Raw genomic sequence first — 15,076 nt, forward strand, 5'->3', positions numbered from 1 at the left:
CTTCCCTGGTGGCACAGTGGTTGAGAGTCCGCCTGCCGATGCAGGGGACACGGGTTCGTGCCCCGGTCTGGGAAGATCCCACATGCCGCAGAGCGGCTGGGCCCGTGAGCCATGGCCGCTGAGCCTGCGCGTCCGGAGCCTGTGCTCCGCAACGGGAAAGGCCGCAACAGTGAGAGGCCCGCATACCGCAAAAAAAAAAAAAAAAAAATTGTAGGTAAAAGGCAAAGCATTCAAGCCACCTTGGCTTTCCCATCTATTAAATCATTTCAGCCTCAGTCCAGCCTTTGACTCTCCAAACTGACTTATAAAATGACCCCGTTAATTAGTGTGGAGGAATGTAAAGCATGCCCATGAAGTTGCTGGCCTTCTCTCTATGATGACTCCAAAGAAAACCGTGCAGATCTTTGTGAATCCACCCTGCTGCCTTGCCCTTTGCTCATTCTTTCCTAAGGAGAATCCACAGCACCCTTAGAGCCATGCCTGGCACAGGTAAGCACCATAAAAGCATGAACTACAAGCAGGATGCTGATGGTCCCCACTACTGGCCGATTTCCTCTCCTGTTTGTGCATCCTCTCAGCCCACAAAAGAAACAGCCTCCTACGACCCCTGCCCGCCCTGGAGTTTATCTTAGAAGTCAACTGAGCACCTCACTTTTCACCACACCACCCCATCTCCCCACTTCCACCACCCTGACCTTTCTCGAGTCCTTCAAATTTGCTCTTCTCCCTCCGACAATAAGACCTCACACACTGTTCCCCAGCCTGGGACACCCTTCGTCCTTCTCCTCCCATTTGACTCTTGCTCGGCCCTCAGACTGCTCCTTAGGTGTGGTCTCCCCAGGAAGCCTTCCCTGAGCTCCCCGAGGGTCAAACCGCCCTGCAGTGGACCTTCACCACCGCTTCATGTCCTGCTCCCTCAGGGCGCTGTGGGGTGAACGTTCAACTTGTCTGATGGATGGTGTGTCCCCCTAGTGCATCTCCCCAGGTGGACTGGAATTCCAACGAGGCACGACCACAGCGCCCCAGAGCTGAGCACCTGGTCTGCAGCATAGTAGACACTCGGCAATGCTAGCTGCATGACTTTACACAAAGGGGGTTGAAATAACAGCGTGAAAGGGAAGGGGCCAGAAGAGCGACAGCAAGAATGAGAACAGATGCTCTCCTTGGCTCTCCTTCACCCACCCTCTGGGCCTCTCCATCCCCATCCTGGTCCTTCCGCAGCCACGAGACACAGGCCCATGCCGGTCCCTTCAGAGCCCATCTGGCTGCAGGGCAATCACTCTCCCCAGAGCTCTTAGGATGCACCTGGTACATCTCAGTGAAGAAGTGGCTCCAAGTAATACCCAGTCCCTGTGTCCAACCCTCCTCTCCTCTCCCTGCCCTGAGGGGAGCTCACCACATTCCAGTGCCATCTGCTTGGGCACGGAAGGTCAGGCTCCCCCTGGCAGGAAGGGCCCTGTTGGCAACAACGGTCCCTGGGCCACCATGGAACCGGCAACCAGAGTAGGTGGGCAGAAGGTGGACACAATGGTCTGGGGTCAGGGACACAGTCCCAGCTGCTGAGTCCCATGGAGGACATGGGAGGTGAGCCAAAGGTCTCCACGGAAGGCAGGATGGTGGAATGGGCCGGCTCTGGGGGAAAACTGTCACAAGCCATGAGGGATGGCGTCCTGCTGGCACTGGGTGTGCCCTGAATCCAGAGGGTGAAAGTAAAGAAAGAATGCAGTCAGGAAAAGGTGAGGAGTCTGGCTCAACACCCCTAAAGGCCAGACTGGCTGGAGAAAAGGGGTGTTGGGACTTTGTTAACATCCATTAGTAGAGCCCCGGGTCGGGTGCTGGATGGTAAGCCACGGTTCAAAGGGCCACAAGGGAAGGTGAGGTAGAGAAGTCTACTCCTCCCAGGTCCTGGGGGTGGTCTGCGGCACACCTGGAGGGACCCCAAGGGGAGGTCAAGGCACGGTGAAGACAGTGTGAGCAGCAAGACCGGGGGCACGTGCCTGTATTAGGGTTCAGAGTGGAGTGTTTCTGGGGTTCCCAGGCTAAGGCAGGAGAGCAGGGCTTTGGCAAGCTCCATGGGGTTCTGATCTAAGGGACACTGAAGGGGAAGGAGCTGGGAGGAACAAGAGACTGTTCATCACCAAGGCCTTTGGGGAAGTCATGTCAGGAACTGACACTCACGTGTGACTGTGGGCTGTTACCTGGGGCATGCTCTCAAGGGAGGGGTTCTTGTCAGCTCACGGCCCCTGCAGGAGGCTCAGCCCACAACATGGATGCCGGGGCAACAGTGTTAAGCAGTCGTTTAACTAAACTCTCCACAAGGGGCTAATGTGTGTCCTCGTGTACCAGCTGGAGTCAGGATCCGGTCTACACCAGCACAAGAGAAGGCAGGAAACATCATCCAGACCAGGAGAGAGGCCACCAACAGCAAATCCACAGTACTGCTCAACTGCGACAAGGCCCTTGGTGCTAAGATGAAGGCCACCTGCCATCTCTGAAACAGGCTTGCTGTGTGGTACTCCCTCAGGAATGTTAGTAGAAAGAGCAAGGCTTGTAACTGGGGAGATGTGGGTATGAATTCCAGCTCATCCCCTACCAGCTGTGTGACCTCAGGTAAGTCACTTAACTTCTCTGAGCCTCCTCATCTATATGGGATTTGTAAACACTGCCTCACAGGATTAAGGAAAAGATTTAGGTAAAGTGCTTACTGTGTGCCAAGCAGTGAGCAAGGCTCTGTAGATGAAATTGTGAGCAAATCCAGGCATGGCTCCTGCTCTTATAGGACTCGGGGCCTAATGGGAAAGATGGACATGAAGCAAGTTATCTCACAAATAAATGTTTCATCACAAATTGCAGTAAACGCTAGAAATAAAATGTATCAGAAAGCTCAACATCTCTAATAATTAGGGAAATGCAAATCAAAACTACAATGTGATACCCTCTCACACCCATGCAGATGGCTAGTATCAAAAAAACCAGAAAGAAACAAGTGTTGACCAGGATGTGGAATAATTGCAACTTTTGTCCACTGTTGGTAAGAATGTAGAAATGGTACAGTTGCTATGGAAAAACAGTATGGGGGTTCCTCAAAACATTAAACACAGAATTACCATATGACCCAGCATTTCCATGCTGGGGTATACACCCAAAAGAAATGAAAGCAGGATCTTAAATAGATATTTGTACACCCAAGTTCATAGCAGCATTATTCACAAGAGTCAAAAGGTGGAATCAACCCAAGTGTCCATCAATAGATAAATGGACAAACAATATGGTATATATACAAGGGAATATTATTCAGCCTTAAAAAGGAAAGAAATTCTGACACCTGCTAAAACATGGAAACACCTCGAAAACAGTACATTAAGTGAAATGTCAGTCACAAAAGGACAAATACTGCATGATTCCACTTACATGAGGGCCCTAGAGGAGTCAAATTCATAGAGACAGAAAGTAGAAGGGTGGTTACCGGGGGCTGAGGAGGGGGGATGGGGAGTTAGTGTTCATGGGGACAGAGTTTCATTTAGCAAGATGAACAGAGTTCTGGGGACGGATGGTGGTGATGGTTGCACAGCAATGTGAATGTACTTGATGCCACTGAACTGTGCACTTAAAAATGCTTAAGATGGGGACTTCCCTGGTGGCCCAGTGGCTAAGGCTCCACGCTCCCAATGTAGGGGGCCAGGGTTCGATCCCTGATCAGGGAACTAGATCCCACATGCTGCAACTAAGTGTTGGCATGCTGCAACTAAGGATCCCACATGCCACAACTAAGGCCTCGTGCAGCCAAATAAATAAATAGTTTTTAAAAAAATGGTTAAGATGGTAAATTTTATGTTTCATATATATTAACACATAGCATTTTTTCAATTGGAAAAAAAAACCATCAGAAGCTAGAGAGTGGGTAACAGTAGGCCTTGACCTGGTGTAGTTTTGGGGTCCTCCTGGAGAAAATGACATCAGAGTTCTGATGGGTTAGCAGGGAGATCAACAACAGCCTAGGATTAAAGGGGTGGGGAGGGGAAAAGAGCACCTGCCAGGAGAGGGGTGTGTGTGGCAGCTTGGGTGGGAGGACCTGGCACTTTGGAGGGACTGAGAGGAGGTCACAGAAGCAGCCAGAGGATCCCAGAGGGCACTGTCACCCCAACAGGAAGCTGTGACAAGCTTCCTAGGTCTGGCTTAGCATCCATCAGGAGGGCAACCCTCAGCCTTACACACAAAAGAGCACAGCACCTACCTCAGGATAGTTTCCAAGTTATTCAGACATTCCCCCAAGAGCACAGGGCAGCCTTGATTGAGAAATCTTTGAGGTTTCTTGATTGAGAAGCCTCTGAATTGAGAAATCTTGATCCCTTTGTCCCCAGATCGGGCCTTAGTCCCAAAAGGCCTCTCTACTACTGCTCTTGGAAAGCCCAGCACATGCTCAAGACAAGGGTTTCTGGGAGCCAGGCTAAGATCCCAGGATTCTCAGGATGGGTGTGCACATAAGGTGAGCTCTGCACCTACCTGCCCCGGCACCCAGCCTGCTCACTCAACAGGACGGACCATGGTGCTTACATCCACCAATCTCCTTGTCAAAGCACCAGCAGAGATTCTTTTTAGGTATTTCTTGGATTTCTCCCCCAAGTCACCTTTTCTTAGAGCCTCTGCCCACAAGCTCCAATAGCTACAGCTTTACAAAAGGGGGAATGCAATACAGCAGTTTCCAACCTCTCAGCTCCCTTAAGTCTCTGCCTCTTCTGTCTCTCTCTGTCGGCTTTGCCTCTTCTAGAGTGTGTAATTAAACCAAAAGAGCATGGAAAACCCCCTTCTAATCAATAAATCAAAACGTTGGTCCCCTGTGACATGTTTTTCATTACAGTTCTGTAGGTCAGGCATTCATTAATTCTCCCGGATGGAGTTCCCTGCTGGGACATCCAAGTAGAATTAATGTAGTCTTTGAGTAATTATGTATTTTTAAACTATCCTCCTTTTCTTTCCTAAACAGCCAGAAAGAATTGTTTATAAATGAAGGAAAATGCTATGGTCTCATGAGTTGGGTATTTGTAAAGAAGGAGATTCAAATGAGGGTACAAATTAGAGTAGCAGGAAACATTTGGGGTATTTGCTGAGTCAAGGAAGACCCATTTAGAAAGAGGTGAAAATAGTTCAAGCACCGTTTAGAAACTCCTGACATGACATTTCAGCTTTATAATGAGTACAACTGGGGTACCAGTGGCCTTGAGCTCTCGTCCTTATGCCCTCCCCCCACCCCCACCATCCCATCATCTCTTTCTTCCTAGCTGTGATAGACATTGCTAGCGGCTTATCCAACACTGATTCTCTCCTTCTCTCAATATTCTATTCCAATAATAGAACCCTGATTTTGTTCGGCAAGTCAATATGTCTAATTTAAAACATCTCCCCAACTCCACTGCAGGTAGAGGTGACCTGGTGAATCTGACTAGCCAGTGATATGTCAACAGTAGTCTGCTGTGTGGGACCTTAGGGATAACAAAACCAACTCACCTGGCATATGGCTGTGCCTTTCTATCTTCTTCCTGCCTGGGATGTGAAAGTGATGCCTAGAGGAAAGGCAGCCATCTTGCAACCATGAGGATAAAACCCACAGGTTAAGAATGACAAAGCAGAGAGCCAAAAGAAACCTAGACTCTTGGTTTCTCCCTTAAGCAGCTACGCCGGCCCTGAATAGGCTTCTTTAGGAAATTCCTGTGTGTTTAAGCCATTGTTAGATAAGTTTTCTGTGACATGCAGCCAGTGCAAGCCCTATATGATGTACATTTCTAGCTATCAGGACTTGCAGAGCCAACTAAATCATCCCAATTTGCAAGAGTTCCCCTCTGTTAACTGGAAAACTATTACAACAACCCAATTCAGGCAGGACTGCTAATGACCTAAGCAGTAATCAGCAAAATGTAGCCCACAGGCCAAATCCGTCTCTCCACCTATTTTTGTAAATAAAGTTTTATCGTAACACCCATTTGTTTATGTGTTGTCTATGGCTGTTTTGCATTGTAACCACAGAGTTGCGTAGCTGAGAGAGAGATTCTATAACCCTCAAAGCCTGAATGTTTACTATCTGACACTTTACAAAAGTTTGCCAATTCCTGGCCTAGAGCCACCACGTAGGGCGTCTGCTGAAGGCAAAGGAAATATTGAATGAGTAATGAAAGAAGGTAATTATAAATGCCAGCTATGACCAGTTGTAGAAAATGAGACTATAATACTCATGAATATTTCTTTCTTATTTTGATATAAATATTTGTACAAATAAGCCAAGTACTTTTCCCTCTGTCATCCCCGATCGTCTGCATAAGCTGTGTTAATAGCAGTTAGCCTTATACGTCAGTATTTAATATCTCAAAAGGAGAGTGTGAATCGGCTACGAAAAGAGCGAACATTACCCTAAGACCAAAAAAAGGGACTTTATATCCTGTTCTGAGGAAAGGGTTAGTGCCTCTTTGGCTGAATGCAGGTTAGTTGTAGCACATGACACAGAAGCATGACTTTGTCGTTGTCTTTATTTGGAGACTAAGTATGGATTAAAGAGACGTGTGTGGGTACCAAGCTGACAGAAGTGGACCATAGTGACTTTCTTAGGCTGAACTACATTTCCCAGAGCCCCCTTTCCTGTAGGCTTCTGGTTAGGGCAGGGCACGGGGGGATCACTGTGGGAGATCCGGGCAGTGGGAGGGGAGCAGTAGCCATTTTACTCACATGTATGGTCACTGCTCTGCTGACCCAGCCCATTGGTGTGATGCAGGAAGTCAGGCCTGCAACTGCCCCACCTGCCTCTGAATCCTTCAGCTTCTCCAAATCCTGGGCCAGGTGTGTATGGTTAGCTCCAGGATAAAGAGCCTGGCTTCTGCAGACCACCCACACCATTGAGGTCAGAGGCAAAAGAACTGACACGGGTTCCGTCTATCCTTGTGGCCCAGCTTGTACCTGTGGTTCCAGCATATTCTTTCCCTCCTCTAACCATCATCTCTTCCCTACGGCCCACCCCGTGATCTTCAAGCTTCAACACCAAATGCAACACATGAAATTCCTGTAACTAACCCTGTCACAGAACCAAATATATATGTATACAAGTTTCTAGGGTTTCTGCTTCTCTGTTTAAACCCTGACTGATACACTGAGTATCTTCCAAATGCAAGATATGCTTGAGGAGCTGCTGGCAGAGGAGGGGACAGAAAGCAATACCTGGAGCTCCCACTGTGACAGAAGGAAAATGGGTTCCAATTTTTTTTTTTAGATTATTCATTCCTTTAATTTCTCCTCAGATGCAACCATAAATCCATATTATTAGATTTTCAATGAATACTAATGTCTTAAGGGAAATACATAGATACTCTAATTTTCTTTTCCCCTCCTAGGTTTATTGAGATGTAAATGATGTAGGACATTGTATAAGTTTAAGTTATACAAAGTGGTGATTTGATACAAGTATATATTGTGAAATGATGACCACAGTTGGGTTAGTTAACACCTCCATAACCTCATATAATTATCTTTTTTAAAATTAATTTTTATTGGGGTATAGTTGCTTTACAATGTTGTGTTAGTTTCTTGTTATACAGCAAAGTGAATCAGCTCTACGTATACATATATCCCCTCTTTTTTGGATTTCCTTCCCATTTAGGTCACCACAGAGCATTGAGTAGAGTTCCCTGTGCTACACAGTTGGCTCTCATTAGTTATCTGTTTTATATGTAGTAGTGTATGTATGTCAATCCCAATCTCCCAATGGACACTAGGGGGTGGGGGGAGTGGGATGAATTGGAAAATGTGTTCCAATTGCTCAAATAAAAAGGAAAAGGGGATAAAGGCCACAGAACAGGTAAAAATAATATGCTGCAGGGGTGTGGAAGTAGCTAGAGCTTTGGAGACGGCCAGACCTGAATTACAATCCTGGTACCACCACCTACCAGCTGTGTGACCTTGGTAATATCACCCAGTAGATGCCTTTGTTCCTTCCCCTTTTCTCTCTGGAAGGGAACTTCAGGGAAATGACATTTTTTGGTGGTGGGGAACACATCAGGAAATGTTTCATAGAAAAAGATGTACAACCAGGCCTTGCAGGAGAGTGGTTCGTATTTTTCCATGGCGTGTAGAATGAGTTAATGCATTTCCGTGGGACAGAGTGGGAAAAGGTCATTCTGCAAATATTCAAAAGCAATTTCATGAAACAGTGAGCTCTCATCCATCTGCTGTAACAAACTGGCTGGGCACTGTGGAGCCTTAAGCAGTATACATTCTGTGAAATTATGACTCCCACCGGGGATATATCATATTTTCTTCAAGGCTGAAATGAAAAGATATACAGTACACTGTACACATAGGCCTATTAGGCTGGGAGAAATCTCAGAGCCATTTTGCTGTTCATGGAAGATCAATGATAAATCAACCTGTGTAATCTGCAACCGACTGTTTCATTTGTTCTTTAATGTTCCTCTGATCTTTTGGAGATGAAGGAATTTCACATAAAACAAGTAGTCTGATGAACTTTAATCTTGCCCATAATTGGATAATAAAATTGGGTATGTGCAGTAATTAAAAGGATTGTGATAGAAGAGTCAATTTGCAGTTTCATATTGAGCCTCTTCCATAAACAGAGGAGTTCAGTTCAGGACACACTCAGCATCAAAAAGTGGCCCCATGGGCAGGAAAGCTACCCTTTTTTGTTAGAGGAAAATGTATTTATGGAGAAGATATACCATGTCAGTCATGGTTCATATTACCACCTAAGGCACCTTGAGATCAGGGACATCAGTTTTAAAGATTAGGCTCCGACCTGTTAGTGAGCAGGAGGTTAGCCGCTCGATTTTTACTTAAGTGAGTTCATTTTTCCAGGTTATCTGTAGATTGGTTCATCTATTACCCATTCTCCACTGCTGCTGGTTTTGCATAAGTGCAGACTTGCAACTTGCACACAAGTCTGCATGTGTCAAATCTTTGTTTCTGGGCTCCGTAGTGAGGCCTGCCATGCTTGCTCCCAGCCTTAAAAATCTCCAGCCTCTCCTCTGCCCAGCTGGGTCCTGCTGGGCTGGCTCCAACTCTTTTCTTAGGGCCTTCAAGTCCTATATCTGGACCCTGAGCTGGACCTCCAGTGAAACCACCTTTCCTGGGTCACTCCCTGCACCCTGAGGAGCTTTCTCCATCATCACTTTCTGGGTTTTCCAACACTTCTCTTTGGCCTGCTCCAGTCCTGGCCATGGCTTGCTACCAACCTCTCCATCCTCAACTAGTAACTGACCACAGACCCAACAGTGTGGACCATCTGCCACCCAGATCCTGCCCAGCTTTAACTCGGCTACCACACCAGGCCATTCTAGTTCCTTCAAAGCCTTGCCCTTCGTGATCTTTAGGAAGCCTTTCTTTGCAATACAGCACATAAAAATATGATGGATTTCTCATTTATCAACTGATAATAAAATAGCCAATGGCCTACAAATTGTTGATCCCCTTTGATCAATCCTGCAAGATACAGTTGTGAGGACAAAATCAAACAGTGGATTAAAAAAAGGATCTGTAATCAGGAAAGTCCTAAACACATATGAATGCTATTACATGGAGCAAGGGCTGCCTCTATTTTACAGATAAGGAAACTGCCCCTGAAAGAACAAAGGTGACCTGCTCTAAGCCTCTCAAAGCACAGGAGGCAAATTCAGGATTAGAATGCAAGCCACTCTTCCTACACTCTAGTGATCAGTATTACTGCTTTCTTTCTATTGTCTTTAATAAATCATGTTTCTTTGATTTTTGTGTATGATAAAACAAGCAGAGATATAGCCATATTAACATTTTAATATATATTCTTCCATTGATTTTTTTTCCTACAAAATGCAATTGCTGTTTTTTCCCCACAAAATGCAATTATTGTGACATATTGCTTTGTAACCTGTTTTTTTTAAAACCTGAGAACTTGAACATTCCTCCTCTTTAAATATTCATCAACTATATATATATATATATATATATTTTTTTTTTTTTTTTTTTTTTTTTTTTTTTTTTGCAGTACGCGGGCCTCTCACCGCTGTGGCCTCTCCCGTTGCAGAGCACAGGCTCCGGACGCGCAGGCTCAGCGGCCATGGCCCACGGGCCCAGCCGCTCCGCGGTATGTGGGATCCTCCCAGACTGGGGCACGAACCCGTGTCCCCTGCATCGGCAGGAGGACCCCCAACCACTGCGCCACCAGGGAAGCCCCATCAACAATATTTTAAACGGCTATGCAGTGTATGATTGGTATAAATGTGCCAGTCCCCCATCATTGTGTGGCTATATTTCACCAGATAACACAAGTTATCACTACGAAAACAGCCCCATGCTGAACATCTTTGTTTATATCTCTGGGCAAATAGCTTACATTATTTCACTGGGATAAATTCCCGAAAGTAAAAATACAGGGTCAAAAGTCATGGAACATTATAAGATATCTGTTACATTTTGCCAAATTGCTTTCCAGAAAGACTGAAAAACTTATACTCTCACAGCAGTATATAAGAGTGTCCATTTCCCTGCAACAGAGCCAAAACTCACTATCATTGTTCTGATTAGTTTTTAGCACTCCCATGGTTTGACTTGGAGCTCTACGATGATATATGAAATTAAATATTTCTCACATATTGTGGCTATTTGTGTCTCATTGTTTAATTATTTTTTTAAACATCTTTATTGGAGTATAATTGCTTTATAATGGTGTGTTAGTTTCTGCTTTATAACAAAGTGAATCAGATCTACATATACATATATCCCCATATCCCCTCCCTCTTGCGTCTCCCTCCCTCCCACCCTATCCCACCCCTCTAGGTGGTCACAAAGCAAGAGCTGATCTCCCTGTGCAATGTGGCTGCTTCCCACTAGCTATCTATTTTACATTTGGTAGTGTATATATGTCCATGCCACTCTCTCATTTCGTCCCAGCTTACCCTTCCCTCTCCCTGTGTCCTCAAGTCCATTCTCTACGTCTGCGTCTTTATTCCTTTTCTGCCCCTAGGTTCTTCAGAACCTTTTTTTTTTTTTTTAGATTCCATATATATGTGTTAGCATATGGTATTTGTTTTTCTCCTTCTGACTTGCTTCACTCTGTATGACAGACTCTAGGTCCATCCACCTCACTACAAATAACTCAATTTCATTTCTCTTTATGGCTGAGTAATATTCCATTGTATGTATGTGCCACATCTTCCTTATCCATTCATCTGTTGATGGTGTGTCTCTTCTTTTATGAATTACCTTTTCATGTCCTTTTCCCTTTTTCCACTGGGCATATTTCCTTGTTTTCCTATTGATGTGGGTAGCATTTACTGCGTAGTCCACGCATTAGGACAGTGAGAGACCTCCAAAGTGGGACGTGTCCTCCTGAGCCAGAGAGAACTAGGGAAACTGGTCTTACCATACAGTCCAGAGAAAAGGAATTTGACAACTTTATCCTCCTGTCTGAGCTCCCATCTGCTGAGAGGTGGTTCTGGAGAGAGCTGTGGTGAGGAATGATAGAGGGAAGGTACATGAGAGGATACTACAGCCCCTGTTCTGATTCTGGAATAGGGAGAAGGAAGAAGAGGGGGAGTGGTGTGAGAAGAAGGAGGAGAGGAGGGAAGAAGGAGAGAAAAAGGAGCTAAGGAAGAGAAAACAAGGGGAAGACATTAATGCAGGAAAATGTTATTGGGGGACTCAGCAGAACGGCAGGGAATCAGCAAGGAGATGGCAGAGGAGCCAGCAAGGGTTAAAAAGGATGTCAGTGGTGAAGTTCAGCACTGTACTCTAGTCTTACGACTGGCAATTGGAGGATGACAAACAGATATAGTCAAGCAGACAAAGGGAGCTTACATTAACGCAGGGAGGAGAGGTGGTGGTAGGGACGCCCACAACTCCTAGGCCACCAAAGTACCCTGGGCTCATCCCTGATCCCCAGATTGCAGGTCCCTTTCTACATTATCACACTGCCTTCTGCGCTAAAGCCATTGCAAATTAATGGACTTCTAAGAGGCAAATAACTTCCTCTTAGACTGAAATGCTGGCAAAAGACCAGTCATTTTTCATCTCTGATTAAAACGTCTAAGGAAGAAATTGGAAATAATTCAGCAAAAGGAAGCTCCCACTCTTGAAGGTGCAGAATGCAAAAGTAATTTGGAGGGGGTAGTAAAAAGGCAGCACCCTGCCCTCTCTGCCAGGCTCTTTGTCACCAGTATACACAGGGGTTATTGGTAGGCAGGTAGAGTCACTGGGGTAACTGGAATAAGCTTAGGCAAGCAGAATACAATTGGAAAGTGCTCAGGACCCTAGAGTCACTTGTTCAGTGTTTCCAAATTGTGCCTTTGTTAGAAGTACTTGTTAGAACTACAAATTACCAGTCTTTTTCCCTGGAGACTGTGATTCAGTATGCCTAAGTCAGGACCAGGAAATGAGACTTTTAAACGAGGGCCTCAGGTGGTTCTTATGATCTAGCAAGGAGTTGATTCTGTCCAGTGCTTCTCCCACTAAAACCCCTGAGAAGATCAGACAAACAATACCAAGGAGTTTCGTTCTATGGCACACTAACTTATACAGATCAACATTTCTACTGCAAACAAATAGAAACTATGAACAAAATTACGTTTTTCAAAAATTCTGTTTACAAAACAACAGAGAGCTAGCAAATGTGGCAAGATCTCAAGGCACTGAGATCTCAGAGAAGGAAATCACAGGAGGTGAACCTGACATTGGGCACAGCGTTTGGCCTTGAAGCATTTGCTGATTCTTGAGAAAATCCTAAAAGCTGAGAAGTTGTGTTTTGTAGAAACTGATCAGTGAAGAAGCCAAGAGAAGGAGAAACAAAGTAGAAACCAGCAGCCAACAGGGCGTGAAGCTAAACAGTGTTTTTGTCGTCTCGGCAAACTGGGGGAGAAAAATGGGGGCTCAGGGCAAGACGGGGTATCCTGGTACACACCCCAAGATTTCAGCTAGGATCTGAAACCTAGGAATAAGGACTAACCAGAAAGAGAGCCTTTTTCACAAAGACTAAAGCCTAGTTTCAAATCTGCTCAACCCAGACTGGATTATGATGATCTGCCCCTCCCTTAACTTCCAAAAGCAAAAGTAGATCCTCTCAGAGTCTCAAATTATCTCACAATTTTTCATACATAATATCTGACATTCGATAAGCAAATTACAAAGTATCCTAGGAGGTGTGAAGGGCCAAAAACCAAGAGAAAACATAGACATAGAAAGAGATCCAAGGAGATGCCAATATTGGAATTATCAGATAGGCTTTCAAGACAACTGTGAGTAATATGTCCAAGAAAATGAAGGACATAAAGAAATCCAAATTTCACTTTGCTGTACAGCAGAAACTAACACAATACTGTAAAGCAACTATAATAAAAATTAATTTTAAAAAGTACTAGTCATCACAATAAGGATTAATAATGAGTTCCAATCTGTAAGTTTGACTGAAGCACTTATCCTGCCTCTCTTGTAAAATCTATACCTCAATTAATCAAATAGTTGATGAGTGGAAGTTGCACCTTTTAGATGTTTTCCAGCTAATAATAAATGAAGATAGAATGATAGAGAACAGGATAGGATGTAGCCATTTTGCAATCCTAATAAATAAAGAAAAAAAAAGAAAGAAAAGAAAATGAAGGACAAGGTGGAGAATATTAGTAAAGGATTAAAATGTATTTTTAAAAATCAAATAAAAATTCTAGAACTGAAAATATAAAACTAAGAACTCCATAGATGAGTATAATAGTGAATTAGGCACACTGAAGAAAGGATTAGAGACTTCAAAGGTCACTAGAGAATATCTGGATTGAAAGAATGGAGAGAAAAAAATAGATGGAAAATATTGAACAGGGATGGGGAGGCAAGTATATAAGACAAAATGGGACATGGCAAACAGGTCCAACACACATGTAATTGGAGTCCTGGAGAGGAAAGAGCAAATGAACAGAAGTAATTTTTACAGAGATAATGACTGAGAATTTTCCAAAACTGACCAAAGACATCAAACCATAGATGAAAGAAGTGTTATGAACCCCAAACAGAATAAGTACAAAGAAAACCATATCTGGGCACATCCAGTAAAACTGTTAAAAACCAAAAACAAACAAAAAATCTGTACAACAACCAGAGATAAAAATTAAATTAAATTTTAATTTATTAATGTATTTTATTATTTACTTTCATTATTTTATTAATGACCAATTATATCAGAATCCCTGAGAGTTGGGCCAGGACACAGAGTGGGGAGTGCTTTTTACATATGTAGGTTCTAGAGCCCCACCATCAGAGATTCTGATTTGGTCAACACGGAGAAAGGCCCACGAATGTGCATTTTCAACAATCCATTGAGGTGATTCTGATGTAGAAGTTCACGAAACACACTTGCTCAAACCTAGCTATGTCCTTATCCCTTTATGTTATAGCTGAGGAAAATGAAGCCCAGGCCAGTTGCAGGGTCACAGTTAGGGTACTGCATAGTCAGGGGTCAATTCTGAGAAGCAGCTCTTCTAACCTGGTACCTGCAGCATCCTAGTCCACTGCAGGGAGGGCCTATAAGGACTCAAAACCAGAGGAAAGATGGCAGGGAGGTATTGGAAATTCCTGATCACCTAGATGAGACAGGCACTATACAAGGCACTTTCACAGACTTCCTCTGATTCTAAAAGTGGGCTCAAGCTATATATACCATTTACCCAACTTACTGTGTGCCAGGCACTGTATTCAACGCTTTATCCATTATCTTTTTAACCTTTACCACAAACCTACAAGGTAGATATTATTACCATTCCCCATTTTATAAAGAGGCACAGAGAAGTTAAGTACCTTATACAAGGTCACACAGCTCCTAAGTGGGGGAGCCAGGATTTGAACCCACAGAGCTTGATTTTAGAGTCTATACTCGTAACTCCTATGTTCCACATGCCCCTTTCACCTACCAACTCTCACACATTTACCGCGGAGGCCAAAAGATGGCTCCTTTAACTGCTCCCCCTCTAGACTGTTTTTGGTGGTGGGGTAGCCTGATAGAGCAGAAGGTGCACATGACCAGGACTTGGAAAACCCGGGCTACAGCCCTAGCTCTGCTGCTTCATCC

The 15,076-nt window shown here is 44.5% G+C and overlaps 1 protein-coding gene across 7 annotated transcripts in view; it reads right to left on the minus strand.

Moving 5' to 3' along the window:
• The window catches only part of MTHFS (methenyltetrahydrofolate synthetase), a 287,753-nt gene that overhangs the window by 198,632 nt on the left and 74,045 nt on the right, over positions 1 to 15,076 (minus strand). For 6 of the 7 annotated variants that reach the window (XR_016391960.1, XR_016391959.1, XR_016391963.1 and 3 more), the window contains exon 3: positions 2,706 to 2,789. The exons of the other annotated variant lie outside the window; for it this stretch is intronic. Coding sequence is in view for 1 of the 6 variants with exons in the window: in XM_089906682.1 (XP_089762808.1) it covers positions 2,706 to 2,789 (84 nt within the window). In the remaining 5 variants the exon portion in view is untranslated. The remainder of the gene's footprint in view (positions 1 to 2,705; positions 2,790 to 15,076) is intronic. 7 annotated transcript variants of the gene reach the window in all.

Source organism: Delphinapterus leucas, chromosome 2 (genome assembly GCF_059928025.1).
Source record: "Delphinapterus leucas isolate spDelLeu-1000000601 "Yukka" chromosome 2, BTC_Dleu_Yukka2, whole genome shotgun sequence".
NCBI classification, from domain to species: Eukaryota; Metazoa; Chordata; class Mammalia; order Artiodactyla; family Monodontidae; genus Delphinapterus; species Delphinapterus leucas.